General features: G+C 45.7%; 1 protein-coding gene across 2 annotated transcripts; it reads left to right on the forward strand.

The window, feature by feature from the left end:
* The first annotated feature begins 1,824 nt into the window (after positions 1-1,824).
* On the forward strand, positions 1,825-19,263 carry LOC128757685 (semaphorin-6D-like). Of its 2 annotated transcripts, none has more exons than XM_053863165.1 (21): positions 1,825-2,123; positions 7,784-8,071; positions 8,154-8,268; positions 8,329-8,386; positions 8,496-8,552; positions 8,628-8,729; positions 9,967-10,057; positions 10,122-10,244; positions 10,333-10,421; positions 12,517-12,606; positions 12,867-12,994; positions 14,350-14,481; positions 14,551-14,706; positions 14,769-14,939; positions 15,014-15,148; positions 15,278-15,361; positions 15,836-15,894; positions 16,020-16,073; positions 17,706-17,947; positions 18,005-18,118; positions 18,195-19,263. In XM_053863165.1, the coding sequence occupies exons 2-21, from the start codon at positions 7,951-7,953 to the stop codon at positions 18,969-18,971; spliced, it is 2,898 nt and encodes a 965-aa protein (XP_053719140.1). In that variant the 5' UTR covers positions 1,825-2,123; positions 7,784-7,950; the 3' UTR covers positions 18,972-19,263. The 2 variants fall into 2 exon arrangements, with proteins under 2 accessions (XP_053719140.1, XP_053719141.1); XM_053863166.1 differs by having other exon boundaries at positions 7,876-8,071.
* Positions 19,264-22,443: the final 3,180 nt, after the last annotated feature.

The raw sequence follows: 22,443 nt of genomic DNA on the forward strand, positions 1-22,443 counted from the left end.
TCCTCCTTTTAGCCTTTGGAATTCTATAGAAAGTGGCCCCCGACACCCCAGACTGTGATGCTCCTTTAAAGCTATAATCGTCACAGAAACAATACAGGAAGATGATGGAGTTGCTCCGCTTAGATGCTCAAAAACCAGTGAGTCCTAACCAGCCAACCATGGTTGGGACGCGAGCGCCTCTTAGAGGGCCGTTGCAAGTTTGTTTTCCACCGGTGGGCTGCGAGACGCTCAATTACAATTCGCCGCCCCGCCATTTGGTGGCAGTAGTGCGTCATTCAATTGACTTAAGGTTCAACGAAGCTCCGTTTAGGGAGGTAACGGAGCGGAGCTGTTATTGAACGCAGCGCTGAAGCCTTCAAAACTGAAACGGCACCTTGAAACTAATGAAAGTACTAGTTGGAGCCGTTTTTTTTTTTTAATCAATTTGAAGAGTTTATGGCGATACTTTTATGCACTTTCCATATATATTTTCTTTACAGTTCATTTGGAGAAAACGTAATCTTATATTTATTGTAATGTCCGGAGGATTCAGAGACGAGACGGATGAGAATTAGATTATATTACTACTATTAAATGCTTCTTTATTCAACGTGCTGCTGCTTCTCGCTCCAAAACTCAAGTCGCACGCACAACCTTTCACCCGGAACTCGAACCAAAAGCCCAGCATCTCACCACTCTCATAAGATCCTCAACACACACACATCCTAACCATTACATTATTTAATGATCCTTATTGTTTTACTGTACTATACTTATTTTATCCCTAATTTTATATATGACATGCTCTGTTTTTCCAATTAACAGTTTGCATCAAGAGTGTTTCTTTTCTTTAGCAAATTTGATGAACATGATTTGAGCCTGGTTCTGCAGCTGGTTAGGGTTTTAGATGACAAATAAATATATTTGCGATGGTCACATGATTCCACGTCACTTCACAAGACTTTGGTTTGTTTAAGTGTAAGTAGATTAAATATTCTTATTGACTACTAATGAAATCATGAGTAACATTAGCAATTCAGTTCTCTTACTTGAATCTCTCCCCCTTGTGGATCCAACATGCCAGAAAGCTGCTTTGAAATTGAAGTCATTCACCTTTCTGTTGATGGCTGATTAAAATGGCAGCTGTCATACAGCAGGGAAAAAATGTAATCTTCTTACATTCTTCTTACTACTCTACTTCATTAGTTCCACTCTGTGGGGACCTTCTCTTGCATTTGACCTGGAATCACTTGAATAATAGAACAAATGGTTGCACAATATTATTATATTATGCAATATATCGCTCTCATTAAGTTAACATCCTTTATTTTATTTTATTTTTTTCTGATTGTTCTAAGTTATGTTTTTGGCTTGTTTTCTCATCTTTGGCCGTACTGTTATGTGATCAATAAAGGGGAAGATCTATCTATCTATCTATCTATCTATCTATCTATCTATCTATCTATCTATCTACCTGTTGTTTTCTGTTTATTGTGTGTCTAATGTACAAAAGAAATGGTGTAAATAAAATAATAATAATTATTCAAATCATGCATCTTGCTTTGTTACTCACTGGCACATACTTCGGCGACTTCAATGTAAACAATGGAAAAGAGGAAGTCCGGACTTCTTCACGTCAGGTGCTGCCCCCGTGACCTGACAGATTAGCAGAAGGAAATTAATGGATTTATCTCTAAACCGTGAGGAACATTGGACTCCGTTGAGAGACAAAACCATGACGTGGGACGGGAAGGGGGGGTCTGGACGCCCCCTTTATTCGGCCAATGTGAGAGAAGTGAGAAGCGCCGTGAAAATTTCTGTCAAAATGTTTCCAACTCAAGCATCGCTAAGAGGGCTTGAGTGAAAAGGGGCGTGGCGACCACCGCGGATCAAGGCTTCGTATTTGCCGCTAAGCTGATTATTCAAATGAGCAGGGCGTGGCCTGCTGCTCCGGACCACCGACTCATTGTGTCGGCCGCATCCCGCAAGGACGCTCCGTCTCGCGGCCTGTCACACGGTCCTGGCTGACGTCAATCATCGCGTCTGTACGGTGATCAATGTCTGTTTATTCTCCCAGTTCGATGTTGGAATAAGGCTCAATGGCGCCGTGGAACGTCTCCGCGGCTGCATGAGGACGCGTGGAGGTGAGTCTGTTTATCTCCCCCTCTCCTCTCGGTGTGAGTGTGTGCGCGCGCGCGCGTGGACGTCTGTGTGATCACGGCTTGTCAAATATGTGAAGGCTGTCAAAAAGTATCGGTGCGTCCGAACGTCTTTTGTCCGAAAATCTGCTGGAAGGGTTAATTGCCTGCCTGACTGTCAGCCATCTTGCCTCTCTCGTTTGGGTTCAATTTATTTCTCAATAGCCGCGTTTTATTAAGTCATCATCCATTTGACTCGCTAAAAACCACCTGCATAGTTTCTTTATTTTGGATTTAACCGCAGTCTTCCATCTAATCCACGTGGCAGGCTGTAAAGATGTGTGATATTTATGATATTTTTAAAAATCATTTCAGCACTGATAACCATCTCAATCACGGTGTATATTAATAAACTGGATGCAATAATGACCCACAAATAAACCAGCAGGTGCCATATGAAGAGATGTTTTAACAGGTGACGTATCATCGGACGTGAAAGCTGAATATGTGGCCAGATTGGCCTGTAAATGGGGAAAAATAGTTTCATTGCAAGTAAATAAATAAATCTGAGAAGCAGATTCGGACCCCGACACTGATCCACTGATCCTCTCACTTCAGCCTGTGGAGGGTCAACGGGTTCTGGAGGGTCACCCGGACTGGCCTGCGTGGAGATTTGGTTGAAGATGATCGACACCATTGTTAATGGAGAGTGTTGTAGGACCTTGGTATCGATCCGCTCTTCATACCTTGAGTGATATGAGTGTGATTTGATTCTGCTCTCAGGAAGCTAAGAGTCTAAGAGGTCAGATGATAAGAGACAATGATGAATTGTTTACGCTCCGATGATGAGATATACTGAGACATGGCAAACACATCGCTCGCCACAGACACACAATCACTGCTCTTGTTGCCGTTATTGTGTTACGTACGTCAACATTATGGATCGTGGAGATGTTCTCCAGTCTGGCTTGTGTTTCGTACCTCGAATAACATAAACAATACGTCATTTTTGCAGCTGACTTTCAACATGATATTTGCTTCTTCTCAGAGCAAGTTTAGGATCTCCATGATAGGAACTGGATTGGCCTTATTTTCGGGACTCAGACGGTCTTCGATCTGGTCGTGTCCTGTAGCAAGGCACTTCACCTGTGCACCATGCAACCATTTGCCTCAAACTACTTTGAGATGGAACTGTTTAGCAAGAGGGCCAAGTCCATCTCTTCACACCTTTAGAGCTGTCCCATTGTTTCAGCACTCACTTTGGCCAACCGGGGGCAGTACACTCTGTTGCTTGACAGCGACAACAACAAGGAAGACGTGACTCAAGCGAATCAAGAAAACAATTCCCAGCTGAAAATAGTCTTTGGTCAAGTTGTTTTCAAATTCAGATTTGAAAATGCACTTCATCGCAACAGACCATTTCCTCCATCTTTAATTTGAGATGCCTCAGTCGAAACTCACTCCTCCAGATCCTCCTTCCAGGGCCCAAGTCTGGTTTGCTTCTGTTCACATCTCAGACTTCTGAGCCGTGACACAGTGTGAAAGCCCATGGGGTGACTAGTTGCAGCCACATGTCACTGTCCCTTTGGACCAAAATTTGAAGCCCATCCCAACTCCTGAACAGTGTATAGATTTATTGAAGAGTCTTTAACAGAGAACCAGAGTTTAAACAGGTCGATTTCAAAATGTATACTTGGCACCAGCTGATGGATTAACCTGATGAGTAGTACTGAATTTTTTTTAGATATATTTAAACCAACTACTGGCCACATTAGATGACTTGATGGTCCACGTTTGGCTCCCTGGCCTTGTGTTTGACCCATGAATTTTAGGGGTTCAGTGACCCTGATGAAGTGTTTACCTTGGATGGGAAACATCTCCCTGGATCACAGCTATATTGGCTGATGAAGACCCCCAGGAACGGTTAACCATGCTGGGCTGTTCAAGTGATGGATGGAGGAGTCGTACACCAATAACAAGCATTTCTTTTTTCCTGATAAATGTGTTATATGGTGTTTCCAATTTCTCCTTGAATTCTTATTAGAAAACATACAGATATGTTTTTGTCCACTCAGTCAACGTCCATGCTTTGTGCTGTTGCGATCATGTGTGAATCAGGTGTCTCAGACTAGGACATTTGAAGGTCACGGACGGATTCCAATTTTTTGGTGAAACCAAAAAGGAGAAAAGCCCGTGGGGAATGGGGGGCGGGCGCGGAGCTTCCTGCTCCAGTTAAGCTAATTAACGGCTCGGCGGCTCCACACGAGTGTGCACACGAGTGTGCACGTGGCCTTGTAAGTAGCTTTAGCGATTAAAGGCCATTAAACTAATGAGGGACGCACACACACAGCGGTGAGGATTCAGGGAGCGCGGGGAGTCAAAACTCAGCCTTCCTCCAGGTCTCCATGGTGATACTGGCTCTCGGTTAATTGGTGCTGAGTCACTAGAACACGTGTGCACAGCGCCACCTGGACAGGAGCGTGTTTATTGAGACTGGAACCCAACAGTGAGAAACCCATCAATCCGCCGACTGGCCCCTGAGCACCAACGCATCCAAAGATGATGATGCTGGAGGATGCTGACGGGATGTTCTCCCAAAGTCTTCCTCAGTGGGTGTGTGTGTGTGTCTTGGAGGCTGGTGCTCACAGGTGAGGAAACCGTTTGATTAATCTGGGAATAGCAGGAGCAGGAGCCGTAAATGACGTGTCCCTCCTGGAACATCATGAAGGAAAAAGCTGAGCCTTGAAACACTGTAGCCGCCCTTGGGTCACCGGAATCAACTGCTCGAAATGTCTCCACGCTTCCAAGGTCCAATTTCCCAGTCCATCAATCTCCTGAACCAATAACCTAGCGCTCCCCGTGGAATCATTACTGAGCAGCCGTGGATCATTAGTAAATAGTCACTAATGTAGAACAGTCTGGTAACATTAGCATCCGTGCTATTCAAGGGGTGGGGGGGGTGTCATTCGCTGTCAGACAAACTGCAAGTTAAAGATCTAGGGTTGTCACAGTGCTAGACATTTTATCAACACAAAAAAGAGCTGCAAATAATGAAAGCAATGAAGGAAAAACAAGTTAGTGCTACTAAAAGCTTAATAAATATCACACATTTCTGTTTACTTTCAAAGCTTCCGGAGGCTTGTGTTCATATTTGCTGCAGTCTGCATCTTAAATTGAAGAAAGCAGGTCACGTTAGCATGCTAATGCTGTGTTCCAGTACCTCGGAGGTCGGAGCTGTGGACGACAGCCAAGATCTGGACGTTCCACTTACCCAAATCAGAAAACAAGATAGTGATGGCCACAAAATCTACTCTTGCCTGAGTATATTTGTAAATGTATTTGTTTCTGTTGGCATATTTCATTCATTCAAATTCTTCCTGTTTACATTCAGGGCAGCCGTTTTGAACTGTATACTCAGGGTGGTCAGGGCATAACTAAAGCTAATACAAGTAACAGCCGACTTGGCCACCCGACTTAAAAGTGAGATGCTGGTATACTGTGCTGCCACAACTGTTGTCCGCGATGCCGGGGTGCTACGTGCTGCGGTGCCAGACATTGAATAAAAAAACTGGCCGTGGTCGTAAGTACGGGTGGACTTAAGTCGAGCAGGTCGTAAGTCGGATGTTACTTGTAATGAAACAACCAGATTTCATTGTAGCAAACAAAATGCAGCTAGCGCAGACTGCAGTATCACACTAGCCACTGCTAATAACAAAACAACCAACATTGATGTGAGCCATTGGACACTAACATCAATTATTGTTTTAATACAGTGAAAAGTCACGTTGGTGACCTCAAATACTTTGGAATGGAACGGGCGCTTTACTAACCTATTGGAGTTCGGTTTGTATAATAATGAGGGATTTGTCAATATTTTTTGAGGAAGAAGAGCAGCTTCATGTGAACCAAGGACTTGATTCCAACCACGTCCTTTTGGAAGCAACGACTCAGACTATTGTGAGAGGATGAAGTGTCTGAACGGATGAACACTGAACGCTAATGGAAATGGAATGTAAAACTCTCTTCAGAAGGGTCAGCAGGACAGAACATGTCATGTGTTTGGGTCACAGTGGGACTGACTGGGTCGAGTACTGACGCCTCCTCAGCCATGTGTTTGATAGCTTCTCTGCTGTTTTGATAGCTTGCTATCATGCCTTGTTTACGTTGGAAAACCCTGGGCGTTTGCAGTCGGTTTCCAAACCTATTTGAGTCAACCTTTCAGGGCAAAATCATCCTGCTAAGCAGCCAAACGCAGATGGTTGCCACCCGTCCCTCATTCTTTAAACTGGCTTCACCTATTTCTTATGACGCTTTTCACTTTTTCTAGAAGAACAAGCTTCCCTGCTCACTGGCTCCATCTGAACATCCAGCTGTCATGTCGCCAATCCTCCTCTGATACTGAAGCTGAAGAGCTTTGTGACCTGCATTCTAATGGTGCACTGACAGGATCCACCTCCAGTGACCTCACGAAGGCTCGGTTCTGATTCTGACTTTGATTCGCTTAGAACTAGATTCACACTTATTTAGCGTTGTAAGCACAGAAGCACCTTTGTAGACGATATACCATCATTTCATGCTGCATATTTATGCATTGCTCCAGAGTTGGTGACAGTTTCGGGCCCGTGGCAGGCACATGAAGTGACTTGACGGGCCGGATGTGGCCCCCAGGCCTTGAGTTTGAATATTAAACGAGTTCCTCACCCCCCCAATACTGACGCTAAATAGCCTCCACCTTTTCACGTCCCTAGTCAGCTGGCGTGATGCTAAAGTGCAGCACCTGAAACAATTCTAACCAGCGAGGATGAGTCGGAATGAATTAATAATTTGCATGCGATTACTTGGACGGAGCGTTAATTTGTCTTGGGAGAACCCTCAAATGTGAGCAATTGAAAGATGGTATCACCCCCCCTGCTCCTCTGCGAGAGGCGGCTTCTCCTCGCCGGTGATGATTGCTTCCCTCACCCTTGGTTCACGCCATCTTTCCCGGGCCTGTGCACTGCTGGGTCTTTCTTCAAGTCACCTGCGATGACGTCACACAGTCTGGGCTCAGGAAGGTTCAGGAATATTGGTGAAACGTTTTCAAGATGCCACCGTTGTCGGCCTCTCTCAGGGCCAGGATTGATGAGACTCTTAATACATGCCTGCAGCTGGACAGGTTGAATTCATGCGCTAACTTCAAGCTTCATGCGAAGCTCAGAGGCAGCTGCTCGACCTGTGGCAGTTTAGGTCGACCAGTGGTGCCGTCTGGCCTGTTATGTGATCTTGAGGACGGATAGGGGGTTCAGCCAGACTGCATCAGTGTGTGTGTGTGTGTGTGTGTGTGTGTGTGTGTGTGTGTGTGTGCACGTTTTGAAATCTCTGTTAATCAGATTTGCTGTCTCATCCTCCCTCCATTTTCAGCTCCTCCCCTTTTCTCTTGTTGCCATGGCGACCAGAGAATCCCAGTGAGCCATCTTTCAAACGCTGAGAAGCACACACATGCACCAGAGACACAAATAGACGCACAAACAAACTAAAAAAAGCCTCTGTTTTATACACAAACAAAGCAAAAAGAACAGGCGCGGACTCACATGGCAGTCAAGCACAGACACACGAGGAAGGACCGACACATGTTGCTCATCATTAGCTCGCCACTTTGACACGTTTCCTGTCTGGTCTGTCGACAGCAACTTGACGACTGTCAGCGCGTCTTCATGTTGCCCGCCAGACTGGGACGGTTGCCTGGTTACCAATGACAGGTCGATTATCATCTCCTCAGCGGGAGTCTGGCAGTTTCTCCAAGTCCTCATGGATGTCATGGCGATGACCTACTGACCCTTCAGGCCTCTGCATCATGGCTTGTCATAATTGGCGGTCACTGTGGCACCCGCTGCTGTTGATGCTGCTGCAGGTGTGTTGGGCGACCACGGCCTTCCCTAATGACCAGGAGCCGGCCCGAGTCGTCGGCCTGGAGTGTGAGTGCGCCACTTCCTGTTGAGCCTTTTCTTCCGTCGCCTTCATGAAGCAACTCACGGCTGTTTGTTTCCGATGACACAGACACGTATAAGTACCCGGGGTTCCAGGGTTTACTCCATGACAACGACACACAAAGGCTTGGGCTGAACTTCCAGACGATGATTCGAGTCAACAGAGTTCTCTACATTGCCGCCAGGTGAGTCAAGTGTGTCAGTCAAGTGTGAGGCTGCTGTGTTGACTGTGACTCTGTTGTCAGGGATCGAGTGTTTGCGATGAATCTGACGACGGCTGCCGATGACCTGGCTCCTCACCTGGTGCGTTTTCTTTCAATATCTGATGCAGTCAAAGGGTTGTTGGTTCAATTCTGATCAGTAAGTCGTAGCTAAGTTGACTCTCCTTGAAGTCTGATGTTTATGTCTCCAGATGTTGACATGGCGGTCCGAGGATGTGGGCAAGTGCACGGTTCGCGGGAAGAACAGCGTAAGGGTTTTTTCCTCTTTAGCTATCGAGCTGTTTTAAAAATACTTGACACCAACTTGGTTGTGTTTTTCTCAGGATGAATGCTACAACTTCATCAAGGTCCTTGTTCCACGCGATGATGAGACACTTTTCGCTTGCGGTACCAACGCGTTCAACCCTGCCTGTCGAAACTACAAGGTACCGACTGAAACTGAAATATTTTTAAAAGACATGCGCTTGTGATGCAAATGATTCAGAGCCACAGTGTATTTTCTTTACAAATATATTAACAATGGCAAAGTGGACTTTAGCGTCCGATACTGACGGCGAAGGCAGCCTTCATCGCTCCATGTTGACGCATTAGGTTTTCAACATCCTGACACCGTGGGCCTCGCGTCACGTGAATGAAAGACAGAGGTGCGGTGAATGGGATGGTGCGCCTTTCATTCCTTTCGTTCTACAATTTACGTGTCAATTGCGTTTTAAAGCCCCTAAAACAGCTGTGTCTTTCACTAGCAGTCACTTCCTGAAGAAAGCATCCGAATTTCTCTTTTAGTCCGTCGAAACGCCTATGCGTCTGAATGCAACTTGGAGCTCGTCAGTATATAATGCAAAAGTCCTGGATGGAATTTTATCTCTAAATCTGAAAGAAAATTATGACTTTGGGATGTCACAGGTGTTGTTGTGCTAACTACAGTAGTAATGGCAATTCCGTAATGAAGATATATATATATACACATATATATATATATATATATATATATATATATCTCAGGCGTCACAAGTTGTTGGTGAAATGCCTGGAAGCCCCGGGTCCAGAAAATAGGACTCGCAGAGAAAATAATGAATCTACTCTGAGCATTGTTGCTAAACGTTTCCTCTCAGGACTGCATTTTCAAAAGTTGTTGAGCTCGGGCAGCAACAATGTGGTCGCTGAGTAAACAACCACGAGATAATGGTGGTTTTGTCTTGGGGTAAACGGCTTCTTTGTCTGTAAACTCTACACTGCAGCAACGCACTGATGTTGATAGTGTCCAGAGTCAGGAATGAGCACTGAAAATGGGCATTTAGTTTGGCAGTGCGCTCGATTTTGCAATGGAATCCTGAAGGATTTTAAAGTGTCTTTAGCGCTGGAGAGAGAGCAGCGCCATCGGCTGCTGTAGCTGAGAGATTGTGATCTGTATGTTGTGCAAATGATTATTTTATTCATTTCATGTTGTAACTTTGAACCATGATGCTGCTGCCATCTTAACCAGTTCACCTGAGTGAAAGAGATTTTAATCTCAACAAGGCTTTAACCCGGTTCAATAAAGGTCCAATGATCATAGGGGGTCTGCAGAAAAAGCTTGGAAACAATGTTAAATTTAAATACTGTGTCCTTATTATTAAAATGATGTTTTTGCCAGTCTAAGAACTCTGATTTGTTGCCCCCCAGATGTCGAGTCTGGAGCAGGTGGGGGACGACCTCCTGGGTCAGGCTCGCTGCCCGTTCGAGTCAGTCCAGTCCAATGTGGCTCTGTTCGCCGGTGAGTGTCGCGCTCGGACCTGTCCTGGACCACCTCAAGGTTCTCACCAGCGTTTCTGTTCCAGGAGGAGACTTCTACTCTGCAACGCTCAGCGACTTCCTCGCCAGCGACGCAGTCATCTACAGAAGCCTGGGGGAGGACAGGCCGGTGCTCCGGACGGTCAAGTATGACTCCAAGTGGCTTCGCGGTGAGTCCCATGACTGCAGCCATGAATGGGGTCTCTGATTCGTCTTCTTGTTTGTGGTCGTTGATCTTTCGTTTCCATCTTGGAATAGAACCGCACTTCCTGCATGCTGTTGACTATGGGAACTACGTCTACTTCTTTCTGCGTGAGATTGCGGTGGAATACACAGCCTTGGGGAAGGTACAAGAGAACGACAGTGCAACATTGTGTTCAGCAGCCCACACTGAGTTAGCTTGCAAAACACTGTGAAAATGTAGCATGTAAACACAGAAATCTGCTTGTTAGTAATGAAATAACTGTCCATGCTTCAAGGTTAATTTTACAAGTCATACATTAGTTTTGTAGTCCAGAAATAATCTGTCTGTGACAGTTTATTGATGTTCAGGATGATTCAAAAAGAATGAACTGATTTCATGATGCAATATATTTATAAGGTAAAGTAATGGAAGCTTTTATGTCCTGTGTTCGATGCAGCACAACATCAATGCACTTGCACAATTCCTTCCAAACACATAGGTTGTTAGTCAATGTAAAGCGGTGGAACAGCAAGATGCTCTTTTATTTGTCTGTTAAGTAAAGGACGATCGAGATGCCAAGCTCCTCCAAGAGAGCATGGCGTTGGGGCCCCCTTCAGAGCACTCCATTACAGGGTCACTTTTTCATTTGAAAAAATTTTGAACCATCTGGTGCTCTGTGAAGTCAAAATGACATCACGTGAATCTAGCGCTGGGCGATAAACCGAAAATGTTCGTGTTGCCACAGCGTAATTCCGCCCATGTCGGTAAAGTAAAGCGTGTTTGGTCATGTGACGCCACCCATCCAGTCAGTGTAAGAGGTGAACATTCCAGATATTAACGTTGTAAAATCAATAATATCCATTCACCCAGCTACGACAGTGATGAACATCACTTTTACCCTCCCCCTTCACAGCGGACCTAAAACACCAGCCAACCACAAGCCTTGTTTCATGCTTGCTAACAATGACAGCTGCACCCAGCCTTTTCTTTACGTCTATTGAAGCCATCACAGATACGTTCAGTAACATGTTTAACAGAGCAATAGTGATGGACTGACGAGGCTTCATGAAACAGCGTTCTTATTTTCAGAGCCCACTAGATGGCACTCTCTGTTAGAAAATCATTGGATTTGTACAACCGTTTCCATGAAACCTGGCATCATTTTTAAAACAAGATCGCCATCTCGTGGGTTCTAAAAATATGGACACTGTTTCATGAAGCCTCATCAGCCCATCACTAGAGCAACCAATCGAAAACACGCTCAATGTAGACGGCAAACGTTTATTTTCAGACCTAAACTACACAATAACTCGAGGCAATGTGTACCACGTACTCCATTTAGGAGCCGCAAGAAGTTGTCCATGCACATTGCAATTTGACTCCAAAGGTTTATGTGACTCTGGTTCCCTGCTACACAGATGGAGACAATGCTCAGGTGGAAAGTCACTAACTATGAAACATGGAGTGAAGGTTTCATCTTCTCTATTGAATCACAAGGTACCATCTGCTTCCTCGTCGTTGTTGGTAACCTGAACAGGGTGAAGTCTGGGTGGTTTCAAATGTCTTCTTAGCTCACGCCTGGTGATGGACTGAGGGATTGCAGACTCACAGTTAGCTTGGTTTGTTTACCTCCATGGGGTCCCCTCAAGACAGACACCCACTCTCCTGAAACCGCCGTAGAGTGTTCCCAGGAGAGGTGGGATTAATGATTCACCATGACTACAGAGTTTGTTTTCATGTTCTCCAGAGCACAGAACGACTTTCACGGAGGATAAGTGAACAGCTGCCAGAGGAACAACACAAACACAGTAGTGGCAGCCATTTAAAACGTAGAAAGCTCCTCTTTGAAATGGTCGCTGACTCATTCCATGACGTTTGAAGCCATGCGTCATGATATCGGTTCATTCTTTTTGAATATCTCAGTGTTTATGGTTTTATGAACTCTGTTAATAAATACTAAATTATGAATGAAACTGCTTGAAACCCGTCTCTGACTACAGAGCAAGGGCTGGAAATAAAATACTTACTAAATAAACTTCATAAAATACTAAAATACACTCGTGAGATAATTCTTTTCACAGTAATTTTACATATGTAATGGAAGGACCTGTGTTTGAGAGTATGCAACTGAAAACTGGTTTAGAGATAAAGTATTTCTGATTTAAAAATGTCATTTACCTGTCTACATCTTAGTGAATACTAGAGAAGTTTGCAGTGCAGCACCAGAGTGGCTCCAACAGCTGCGTCTCCTCCTGCAGGTGGTGTTTTCTCGAGTGGCCCGTGTTTGTAAGAACGATAACGGTGGCTCCCCGAGAGTGTTGGAGAGGTACTGGACGTCCTTCCTCAAGGTAAACTCTTTTTGCATTTAAATGAGCTGAGCTAGAGCCTTCCTTCACCTCCACCCGGTTAATTTAAGATAACGCTTCACTTCTTCTGTACCGTCCTGTCAGACCTTGTTTCTCTCTGGGGGAATTCTCTCACCTCTGTTTAGCCTCTGCTAATATCAGCCTCAGTATATTCATTCCTCGTGTTCACTTCTACTGTCTGGAAAACAGAAAGCAATTTGCTTTTGTTGTGGCCCTCAGAATCAAGTATGCTTCCTCCTCAGGCACGATTGAACTGCTCCATTGCTGGAGAGTCCTTCTTCTACTTCGACGTTCTGCAGTCAGTCACCAGTGTGCTGCAGCTGAACCAGCGTCCGGCGGTGGTCGGCGTTTTCACCACTCAGGCCAACAGGTGCAGTACTGGCTTCAGCCGTCCAGGGGGCGCTACCTCATCAGGAAGGCATTACCCCTCTCCTGGATCCCAGGAATAAGACCAGAACCCCGACAGCCGCCAGTCAGAATAGTTCACAGCTCATCTCACATCCCTTTTTGGGACACGTGACACTCGTCGCAGCCAAAGCCGATTGTCATGTGACAAGGTGACAGTTCTGCCGCTGCAGACCTGCTCTCAGCACTTCCCGGCTTATGGTCCATCCTTGGACCTGTCCCTCAATCTTTAATCCCATTAATATTGATCACATCCCATGACAGGAAGCTACACACGAAAACTTCACCTTACACTGGGGTGGGCTGTGAACTTCCCCAGGGGCCACACGCTACGCCGGAGGTGGGCAATTCAGTTTCCTAAAGGGCCACATTAGAAAGAAGAAAAAGAAGGACAGCGATGACTACAATACATGAGAGCAAAATATCCAAACTATACACTTAAGTAAGAAGGACAAAATGAACCTAAAAAGATTGAATGCAAGTTAGGATATTAAGACGTGTAAATATGCCGTGAAACCTACTGAAATATTTCAATTAATATGCATTTAATTTGAAAATAAATCACCATAACCATAGACCAGACGTTCAATATAAAAAGACAATTTATTTCAGAATGTATTTTGAATGTTCCTTCAATGTATTTTGAGGAACAAGAAAACCCTGAAATGGCCAATGAAAAGAAGAACATTTTAGTCTTAAGAACAAGAATTTACTGCGTGGTGGTGGTGACTAAAAGAGAAAGAACAAAAAAGCAGAAAAATTACCACATATCAGTAATAGTTTTAGCCTGATGTCAAACGGGCCACAAAAATACAGGCATCCGGCCACAGATGGCCCCCAGGCCGCACTTGGCCCAGGTCTGTGCTACGCTGTGACTGCCAAGGGCTGTGAAGCCTCAAAACATGGAATAATAAAGGCATTACATGATGGCAGAAGATGAAGGCTGAAATTATTAAATCGGGATAGTTTTAAAAATGCAAATACAGCAAGTGCTGTACGTAAGCTCTAACTACTTCATAAAAAAACAATGTCAACATCACAAAAACATGAGTTATTTCTATTTTGGTTTATTTAAAATAAATTATTATTAAAGAAAATATTCTTAATTATTATTATTAATTATTATTTGTAAAAAATACAATCTGAAAAAAATCTACTTGGAAAAAAAAGATTTTTATCTGCTGAACTGTATTTCAAATCCACCTCTGTTTGTGACTTGTTTCCTGAACTGATCCTCCATGAAGTTCTTACCTCGGTGTCAGGCTTCTGAGGCCAGCGAACTCAGCTGGAAACCTCAGTAACCGTGGGCTCTGTTTGCAGCATTCCCGGTTCTGCTGTCTGTGCGTTCTACATGGATGACATTCAGGAAGTCTTCAACCGGAAGTTCAAGGAGCAGCGTAGCGCTGAGGCCACCTGGACCCCAGTACCGGAGGAGCAGGTCCCAGAACCCAGGTGAAAATTCCAACCCAAAGAAGTTGTTTTCTTTTCAGTGAAGTATTGTTTAACCTTTTCAAATGCTAGACCTGGGATCTGCGCGGGAGACGGCGCCGCCGCCGATTATGAGTCATCGGTCCGATTTCCTGATGAGATGTTGGCCTTTATAAAGTCCCACCCTCTAATGGATGAAGCGGTTCCATCGGTCAATGAGCAGCCATGTTTCACCAGAACCACCAGCAGGTCTGACACATACACTGACATGAAGGCACAGTCCTCTGCTCACCACACGGGGTCTCCTCCAGGTCCACTCTGACCCGGATTGCAGTGGATGTCTCGGCGGGGCCGTTTAAGAACCACACCGTCATGTTTCTGGGCTCCAACGATGGACGAGTGCTGAAAGTTCTCTTCCGCACGCTGCCAAGCGGCTCCACCTCGGACCTCCTGGAGGAGATCCACGTGTACAACCCTGCCAAGTAAGACCCGGCGTTACTGGACCAGAACACTCCGCCTCAGTTGGCCTCCTCACTGACTTCTGCTTGTGTTCTAGATGTGACATCTGGGGGCAGGAGGACCGCAGAGTTCTGGCCCTGGAGTTGGACAAGGAACATCACGCTTTGTTTGTGGCCTTCAGCAGCTGCGTTATCCGAGTGCCGCTGAGCCGCTGTGCTCAATACTGTCGCAGGCAAGGGTTCAGTATCCAACACACACCAGTGGTGCAGAACACAAACTCAACTGAACAAGAACTGACCAGACTTACTCAGCACAACAAGAACAATGTAGTAAAGTTAACACTCAGAAATGCTTCGTCTAGGTTGTGTCTCACCTCTCGGGACCCATACTGCATCTGGCTGCCTAAAACAGGCAGCTGTGCCAGCTCCAACAACATGGCACTCAAGTAAGCACTGCTCCTCCTTCCGCTCCACCATCTGTCCTCCCTAACTTCTTCTCAGGTCCTTCTTTCTCAACCTCAGCATCCTCATCTCTGACTCTTCTAACTCTGACTCCCGAGTCTCTAAACCCCACATCATGGCAGTGACCACGACTGTCCAATAATCGTCTGCCGCCGTCTCATTCACACGTCCTCTGTCATCCTTCTGCCCTCCACCTTCCCTCTTCTGAGTCCATCTCACCATACGGTCTGCAAACATCATGGTCCATGCCAACTCCCCCCACCTCAACCTGTCATCCATTTAGTCCTCCTCTCACTTTGAATCCTTCTCTGCTTCACAGTCAGATCCAGCCTTGTTTAGATTCTCTGACAGCTTGTTCCTGATGACAAACCATGTGATAAATCTATGTTCACGGTTGAGCGTTTGACCGCCGGCCTGGCTGTCAACCCACTTATGTGATATCATGTCTCCCTCTGCAGGTCAGACTTTGAACAGCAGGTTGACGGCGACTCCTTTCATGGCGCTGACACTTGCAATGGTGAGTAAAACCTTTACTTCATTGGACTTGCTGTGCTTGTTTTTCAACTAGGCGCTGCCACAGTGCACAGCTGTGTTCTTCAGTGAGGATAATAACCAAGAATGTTTTTCTCTCTCCCTGTAAAGCGGAAATCATGGCAACTGCACGCAACCAGGAATCTCCTGCGGACTCCGCTTACGGTAAATCCTGACACCCACTAAAGTGATGGCGACTTATGGAGGGATATCTCTGCCATTGAATTTTGAATTCGGAAAAAAAATCAATATAAAAAAGAGTTTTGATAACCTGTCATCAAGGTTTCAATACGAAACAAAAATGCCCCCCAGACACCATGCCAGTGCCGAGCTGCTAGTGACGTTGCGTTCAATAGCGTTGGTGGAATCATACACCGTGGCATCATTTATGTCTTTTTATCGTGATTTATGGCAAGCTGCACCTAAACTTGCATGTACATTGGAGCAGTGTGTTGTGTCTGACTTATTCTCTGACTTCCACATGACTAATCCACATGTTTTTTAAAAGCATCACAATAACCGTGTTGCCTGTAAACATCACACCTTAAACCACAGCTCCGGGTTCTGTCAGTCTCGATTCGGCTTTGCACACGGAGCAAGGACATGGCCCCAGCACCATTTCTGTGCCGTCAGTTTTGAGTCATAAAAAAACATTTGTATCTGTTAAAAAAAAGGTTTGAATCTGAAAAAAGTTTTAAATTCGTAAATGCATTTTGTAACCGATAAAACTCATGAATGGAGTTATTTCTTCTCACTTGCTTTTCAAACCACTCAACTCTTATTTTTGTATTCAAACCTTGATGACAAGGTATCAAAGAGGTTTTTCTGTGGTTTTCTTTCTGAAATTCCTTTTTATTTTCATATTCCAAACTGGATGGCAGAGATATCACTCCACAGTGATTGTGATGAAGGTGCTGAGGAGGACTGTAGGTGGCGATAGAGAGGAGAATCAGTGGGCTATTGTGGAAGTGAGAATAGTGGACATGGTGGGAGGAGTTAAAGCTTCTCTGTGAGGTCAAAATACAAAATGTGTCCTTCACCACAGTCTCTGCCTCTTCACACACTCCAAACATTGACCCACTTTCAACAGGTTAGTTGCTCATTTCACAGGTTAATGATGTTTGTGAGTCTGACTTTCTTAATAACAGCCTGTTGAATGGCATGATATGAACACGACACAGGTGATTTTAACCCTCAAAACATTTGTGTTTTCCATGAGTTTTAAGCATTTTCTTGACTGTCAAAATGCTGTTGTTCTCACAAATAATTGCAGGCCGAACCAACTATTATGCAAACAGTTGTCAGCGATGTTGCTGCCTCAATGATAAAAAAAAACTACCTTTTCTTAAAGGTTTCAGCTCCACTTGACTCAAAAAGCTCACAGGAACATGAATATTTCTTGGTTTAGTTTTCACCTATTTCAGTGGCTTACAGTCATTACAGCCAACATGAAGCTGGATTTGAAATTCAACAATGTGGCCACATTTTGAAGTAGCCTATGGCTTCAATCAACATTCTGCAGTAACACCATCAATGCTGCTTGATGAAAAATAGTTGAAAAATAAAAAATGAAAATAAATTGCTCGTTCGTGAAGGCAAAAGTGTATTTACATAAAAACCTGGTTGGCAAACCACCACTACTACTTAACTCATATAATCATTCGGACTGAATTCTGAGCTTATGATTTTTACAGTGCAACAATGTAAACCTCTTCAGGCCATTCTAAAATGACTCCGCAGCCAGGTTTGGCCCCGAGCCTTCAGTGTTGTACATGTTCTAACTGAGCTATTTTACAGGAGTGGGAGGCCCCCTGGAGGGGCAGCAGGAATCAGGGGCCCACGTCCACTACACGTTGCTCCTGGCGTGCGTCTTTGCGGCGTTTCTCTTCGGCGCCGTGCTCTCGGCTTTCATGGTGTCCTGTTACTGTAACCGCGGCTCAGGCCACCAGAGGGCGCGGGGACTGGGAAAAGACCCGGAGACGTCCCTGTCGCTGCGGTCGCTGGCGAAGCTCAGCGGGCTCCTGGACGGACACTCAAAGGTAGCTTGGCTTTGAGGTTCGCCTCCAGGGTTTTAATCCTCTTCCTCTCACGCGCAGGAGGTGAAACTGTCGACGCAGCAGATGTACAGTTCCTTTGTACCTGGTGGGGTGGCGGAGTCCCATGTGCCGTCGCCGCGACACCTCGGCGACCCCACCCTCAGTCTATCGCAGGTAGGGAAGGGTCTTTGAGGGGCTCACGTGTTGATGTCTGCGCTGTGTTCTGACCTGTTCTTCACCTGCTTTCCAGTCGCTCTCTCAGACAGACGGCGAGCTGTCTGGTCTGCCGACGCCGGACTCCACTCCGGAGCGCCCTCTAAAGGTCCTGAGGCAGCAGGACAGCAAGCCAGTGCCCAGCTTCATGGCGGTTCTTGGAAACTCCATGACCCAGCAGGTGTTCCCGTTCCCCCATCACCACGGCAACACAGGAGGAAGCGGCGTGTCCCAGTCGGTGGTGGACGTTTCTGCGCTGGATGAGCTGCTCAAGCACATCCACGAGGTCAGCGCGTCCGGAACCGGGGGCATCAAAGTGCTGACCTCCAGCTCCTCCTCGTCCCTCATCCCCGGGCCCTCGCTGCCCGGCCCCCACTGCAACACGCGCACGCATCACTACAACCAGCAGCAGGTCCCAGAATTGTACTACAGCACTTCAGCGGCGCCTCAAAACGCTCCTCCATCTACCTCAACTCCACTCCAGCAGATCCCCGAGAGAGCCCTGTCTCGACATCACTCCCAGCGCCACCCGCTCATCAAGATGGGCGGCAGAGGGGTGCCGCGTCATCACAGCTTCCACCAGGGCGGCGCCAGCTTCCTGGCCAGGATGAACACAAACAGCAGCAGCAACGGACCCAACAAGCGCCTGCTGACTGCCAGCACCTGCCTGACGCGGCAGCACAGCTACAGCGAAGGGCCGGCGAGCCAGCGAGCGCCCGCCGTCCGCAGGACAGCCTCGATGAAGCCGCAGATGACGACGAAACCCTTGCTACTGCCAAACACGGCGCCGCTCACGCCAGCCAAAGACTACTGAGGCCACGTCCATCCGCAAGATGAACTGAAACGGACGTGAAAAGAGAAACGAAATGAACGTTGAGCTCAATACTCAAACAATTCATTTATCCAGAATGTGTGTGTGTGACTATAACAATGTGGGAAACTCGGGACATCATGGCAACTCTGACACTTTACCGAGAAACATTCCGACAGCAGCGAATGCCGAGTCACAACAGTCTGTCGTCCAGCTTAACTCGAGATTTCAGTGATGTCACACCGGCGAGGGAAGGGAGGGAAGGGGGGGCTGTTTGTACCGAGGTGATTGTGTTTTTGTACAGAGTTAATTTGCATGTTCAAACGAATAAATGCCTTTAACTTCAAGTGTCCGGGTGATTTTTAAATAAACGTCATTGTGCTATGAACGTGTCTGTGCTTCCGCCTGCTGATGACGTCACACAGGCAGCTTGGGGACGGAATGTTTTTTTCATTATTAAATGACACAAAAATTCACTTAAAATAAAATTTTGAAAGCCAAATGCACAACGTATGAATCATAAAAAAGAGGACTTTTGTAATTCAATCCAACCTGAGTCCGGGCCGCTGCATGTTGATGACGTCAATAAAACGCGCACCACGGGGATTTCATCATTAAATAGAGAGTAAGATAAATAACATTAATTCGAAAACAAAAAGTATAAGCTACGTTTTTACTACTCGGGTGACATTTATATCAACAAAATACGACTCTATGTGACGCAGCCGCTGGAGGAAGTACACCCGATTAGCTAAACCGTCCTTTCATCTACCGCACAGTTGAAAAAACGAAAATGTTCCAGTTCATTCCATCTCTTTGTTTGGTGGTTCAAGGTAAATGTTGGGATTTTATGACGTTTAATGGTAGTTTATGGCATGAAGTGGATTGACCGTATCGTACAGGATTCTGCCAGTAGAGGGCAGTGTAAGATCGGTGGTGAAAGCTCCGGGGAGAAGGCGAGAGTAGTGATTTATATGGTGATTTGATCTGTATGAAATAAGACAAAACCAACTGTACAAGCACGTAACCAGAATACAGACAGAATACCATGAAATAGAATTGAATTATCTATCTAATGGGGGTTTGACTTCCTGTCATGCAGTTTTTTAGACATGTGTCTTCAAATGATCACATTTTTGTCAATAAAACAGCTCATTAAAGTGGTTCACAATACTGTGTACTCAGCAGAACAGAAATGTTTGTGGGTGCAGGTTTAAAGCGTGTGTTTCTCTGTGACTCTCCACTCAAATGAAGCCTGACGCGTGACGCTGGTTCAATATCACACTCTGGTTTCACTTTGAGGCGTCACTCATGAGAGCTGCAGGACACTGGGGGGATCAGCATCTAGCTGCTGGTCCAAGTCTTGGATCATAGTTCCATCAAACTGGCTCTGGTCTGGTCCCCACACATGAGCCACCAGTTGGACCCTGTATGTCCTGAAGCTCAGGAGGGTCTGTGGCCTCCATACTGCAGGCCTTCAAGAGGGGGCGCTCACTCATCAGAGAGGATCTAAGGAGTGACCTTGGTCTCCTCACTGTGACCTTCATGTTTCACAGGTCCCTTAAAAAGTGGTCACCAATGAAAGCACAGGCAGAATTCCAACTCCACCTCGGTGTTTTCCTTTTCAAACTCATCTGATCCAAACGTCACCTCACCGGTCCATCTGGTTACAGCTGACTTGGTAAAATGGAATCTATAAACAGTAAACACTGTTTTATCACTAGCAAGGTGAAACTAGTGTTATAGTCCAGAACTAATCGACACATACATTCATTTCTCACTTTCTCAGAGTATTAGCCTTGTTCTGATGTGTGTTGGCTGCTGTTTTGACTGTTGCGTGTCATGTCCCCTCCCCTCATGTGGATTTCAATGCTGCGTTTGATCTACAGCACTTGTGTGACTGACTGTCTGTCTGTGCTGTATGAATAAGGATTTCTACTATTATAACAATAAAGAAATAAAAGAGTTTTTGCCACGTCACTAAAAAAATAGGGCGTCAAAACGCCATTGTTCCATGACTTTCACTTTCAGTTATGAGCAACCAGTCAAACCAGTTTTCCTCTTCGAGTCGTCCGAAGGTTGAGAAGAAACAAACACCCTGGTTCTGTAACAAAGGATTTTGAGAGCGGTGTGAAATGTTTGTTTTTTTTAAATGATTTCATGTAACTATTCATTTAACAGCCCAAACACTTGGTGTCAGTGGTCTCTGCAGCTACATGTTACTCTCCAGAAACACGACAAAGATCTGCACTATTGTGAGGTTTCTGCATTCACTTTGATTTACTCAGCAACTGTTCTGAGAGTCACATGACGTTCAGAGACCATCTGTATCAGTGTTTTATGGTGGATTAAAAACTGAGGTGAAGGAAGCAGGAAGGGAGAGGTTGGGAGAGGGTCAAAGGTCAAGTTCAAACCCTACACCTCATGTTTCACAGGTCCCATAAAAAGTGGTCACCAATGAAGCCACAGGCAGAATTCCGACTCCACCTCTGTGTTTTCCTTTTCAAACTCATCTGATCCAAACGTCACCTCACTGGTCCATCTGGTTACAGCTGACTTGGTAAAGTCACCATGGAGTCTATAAATAGCCAACAAAGGTTTTCTCAGCCAGACGAGGTCAAACGATGACTGAGCTCAGCAGGAGCACGACTGACTAACAAGGCCTGCTCTGACATGCTCCCCTGCTGAGGCAAGGCTATGAAGAGTCTGGACCATGTGACCTAACAAGTACAGCATCCAAACACCAGCCACTCATGACTGACGCTCTCAGCTACTGCAGGGAACCAATCACAGCACTTTTGTTTGATGCATTAAATATGATGGAATGAAACTATCATTTATCAGCCCAAACACTTCAGTTGCTCCAGCAACACAACAAAGATGGCCTCATTTGTGAGGTTTCTACTTTTCCTGGAAGTTTGATCTCCGATCTGATGGCTTGTGTGCACGTTCCTCCAGCGGTGGGCGCCGTCTCCCACACCTTCTGAGGGTCGAAGGTCAAGGGAAGAGCGGGAGAGTCAAGGTCAAACTCTGTCCAACAGCAGAAGACATGAGACTGACGGTGGAGTCAGGAGTGGGGTAGCTCCCAGAGTGGAGCGTAGATGGTGACAAGTGTCTTCATGACTGACTTTGAACAAACAAACGTCGAGCGTCACTCGTGTTGATATCAAACAGTTGAAGCTATAAACGTCTCATTGTTGCTAATAAAAACTAGGATCATCAAAGTCACCTGCCTGCTGGTGCCAGAGGACCAGAGGTCCAGTTCTAGTCCAGTCCTGGAGCTGGTTGATCGACAGCTGTTTAGGTGAAAACTAGCTTTGGTTTGGAATGTTTCTGTTTTGGAACAAAAAACACTCAGAATGTCTTTTGTTTATTTATGAGGAACATTTTCCCAATTGTTTTAGACAGTTGAATATGGAGATACGTTGATTCTCCCTCTTATCAGGGCTTATTTTCCATTTAACTAGGCTCGACA

This window comes from Synchiropus splendidus, chromosome 4 (assembly GCF_027744825.2).
Source record: "Synchiropus splendidus isolate RoL2022-P1 chromosome 4, RoL_Sspl_1.0, whole genome shotgun sequence".
Lineage (NCBI taxonomy): Eukaryota > Metazoa > Chordata > Actinopteri > Syngnathiformes > Callionymidae > Synchiropus > Synchiropus splendidus.

Excerpts from the sequence above, each read along its gene's own strand:
- LOC128757685 (XM_053863165.1), top strand. The coding sequence starts at position 7,951 with ATGGCTTGTCATAATTGGCGGTCACTGTGGCACCCGCTGCTGTTGATG. Across the intron at positions 8,387-8,495 it reads ATGACCTGGCTCCTCACCTG|ATGTTGACATGGCGGTCCGA; the intron begins GTGCGTTTTCTT and ends TTATGTCTCCAG. Across the intron at positions 16,074-17,705 it reads TCCTGCGGACTCCGCTTACG|GAGTGGGAGGCCCCCTGGAG; the intron begins GTAAATCCTGAC and ends GCTATTTTACAG.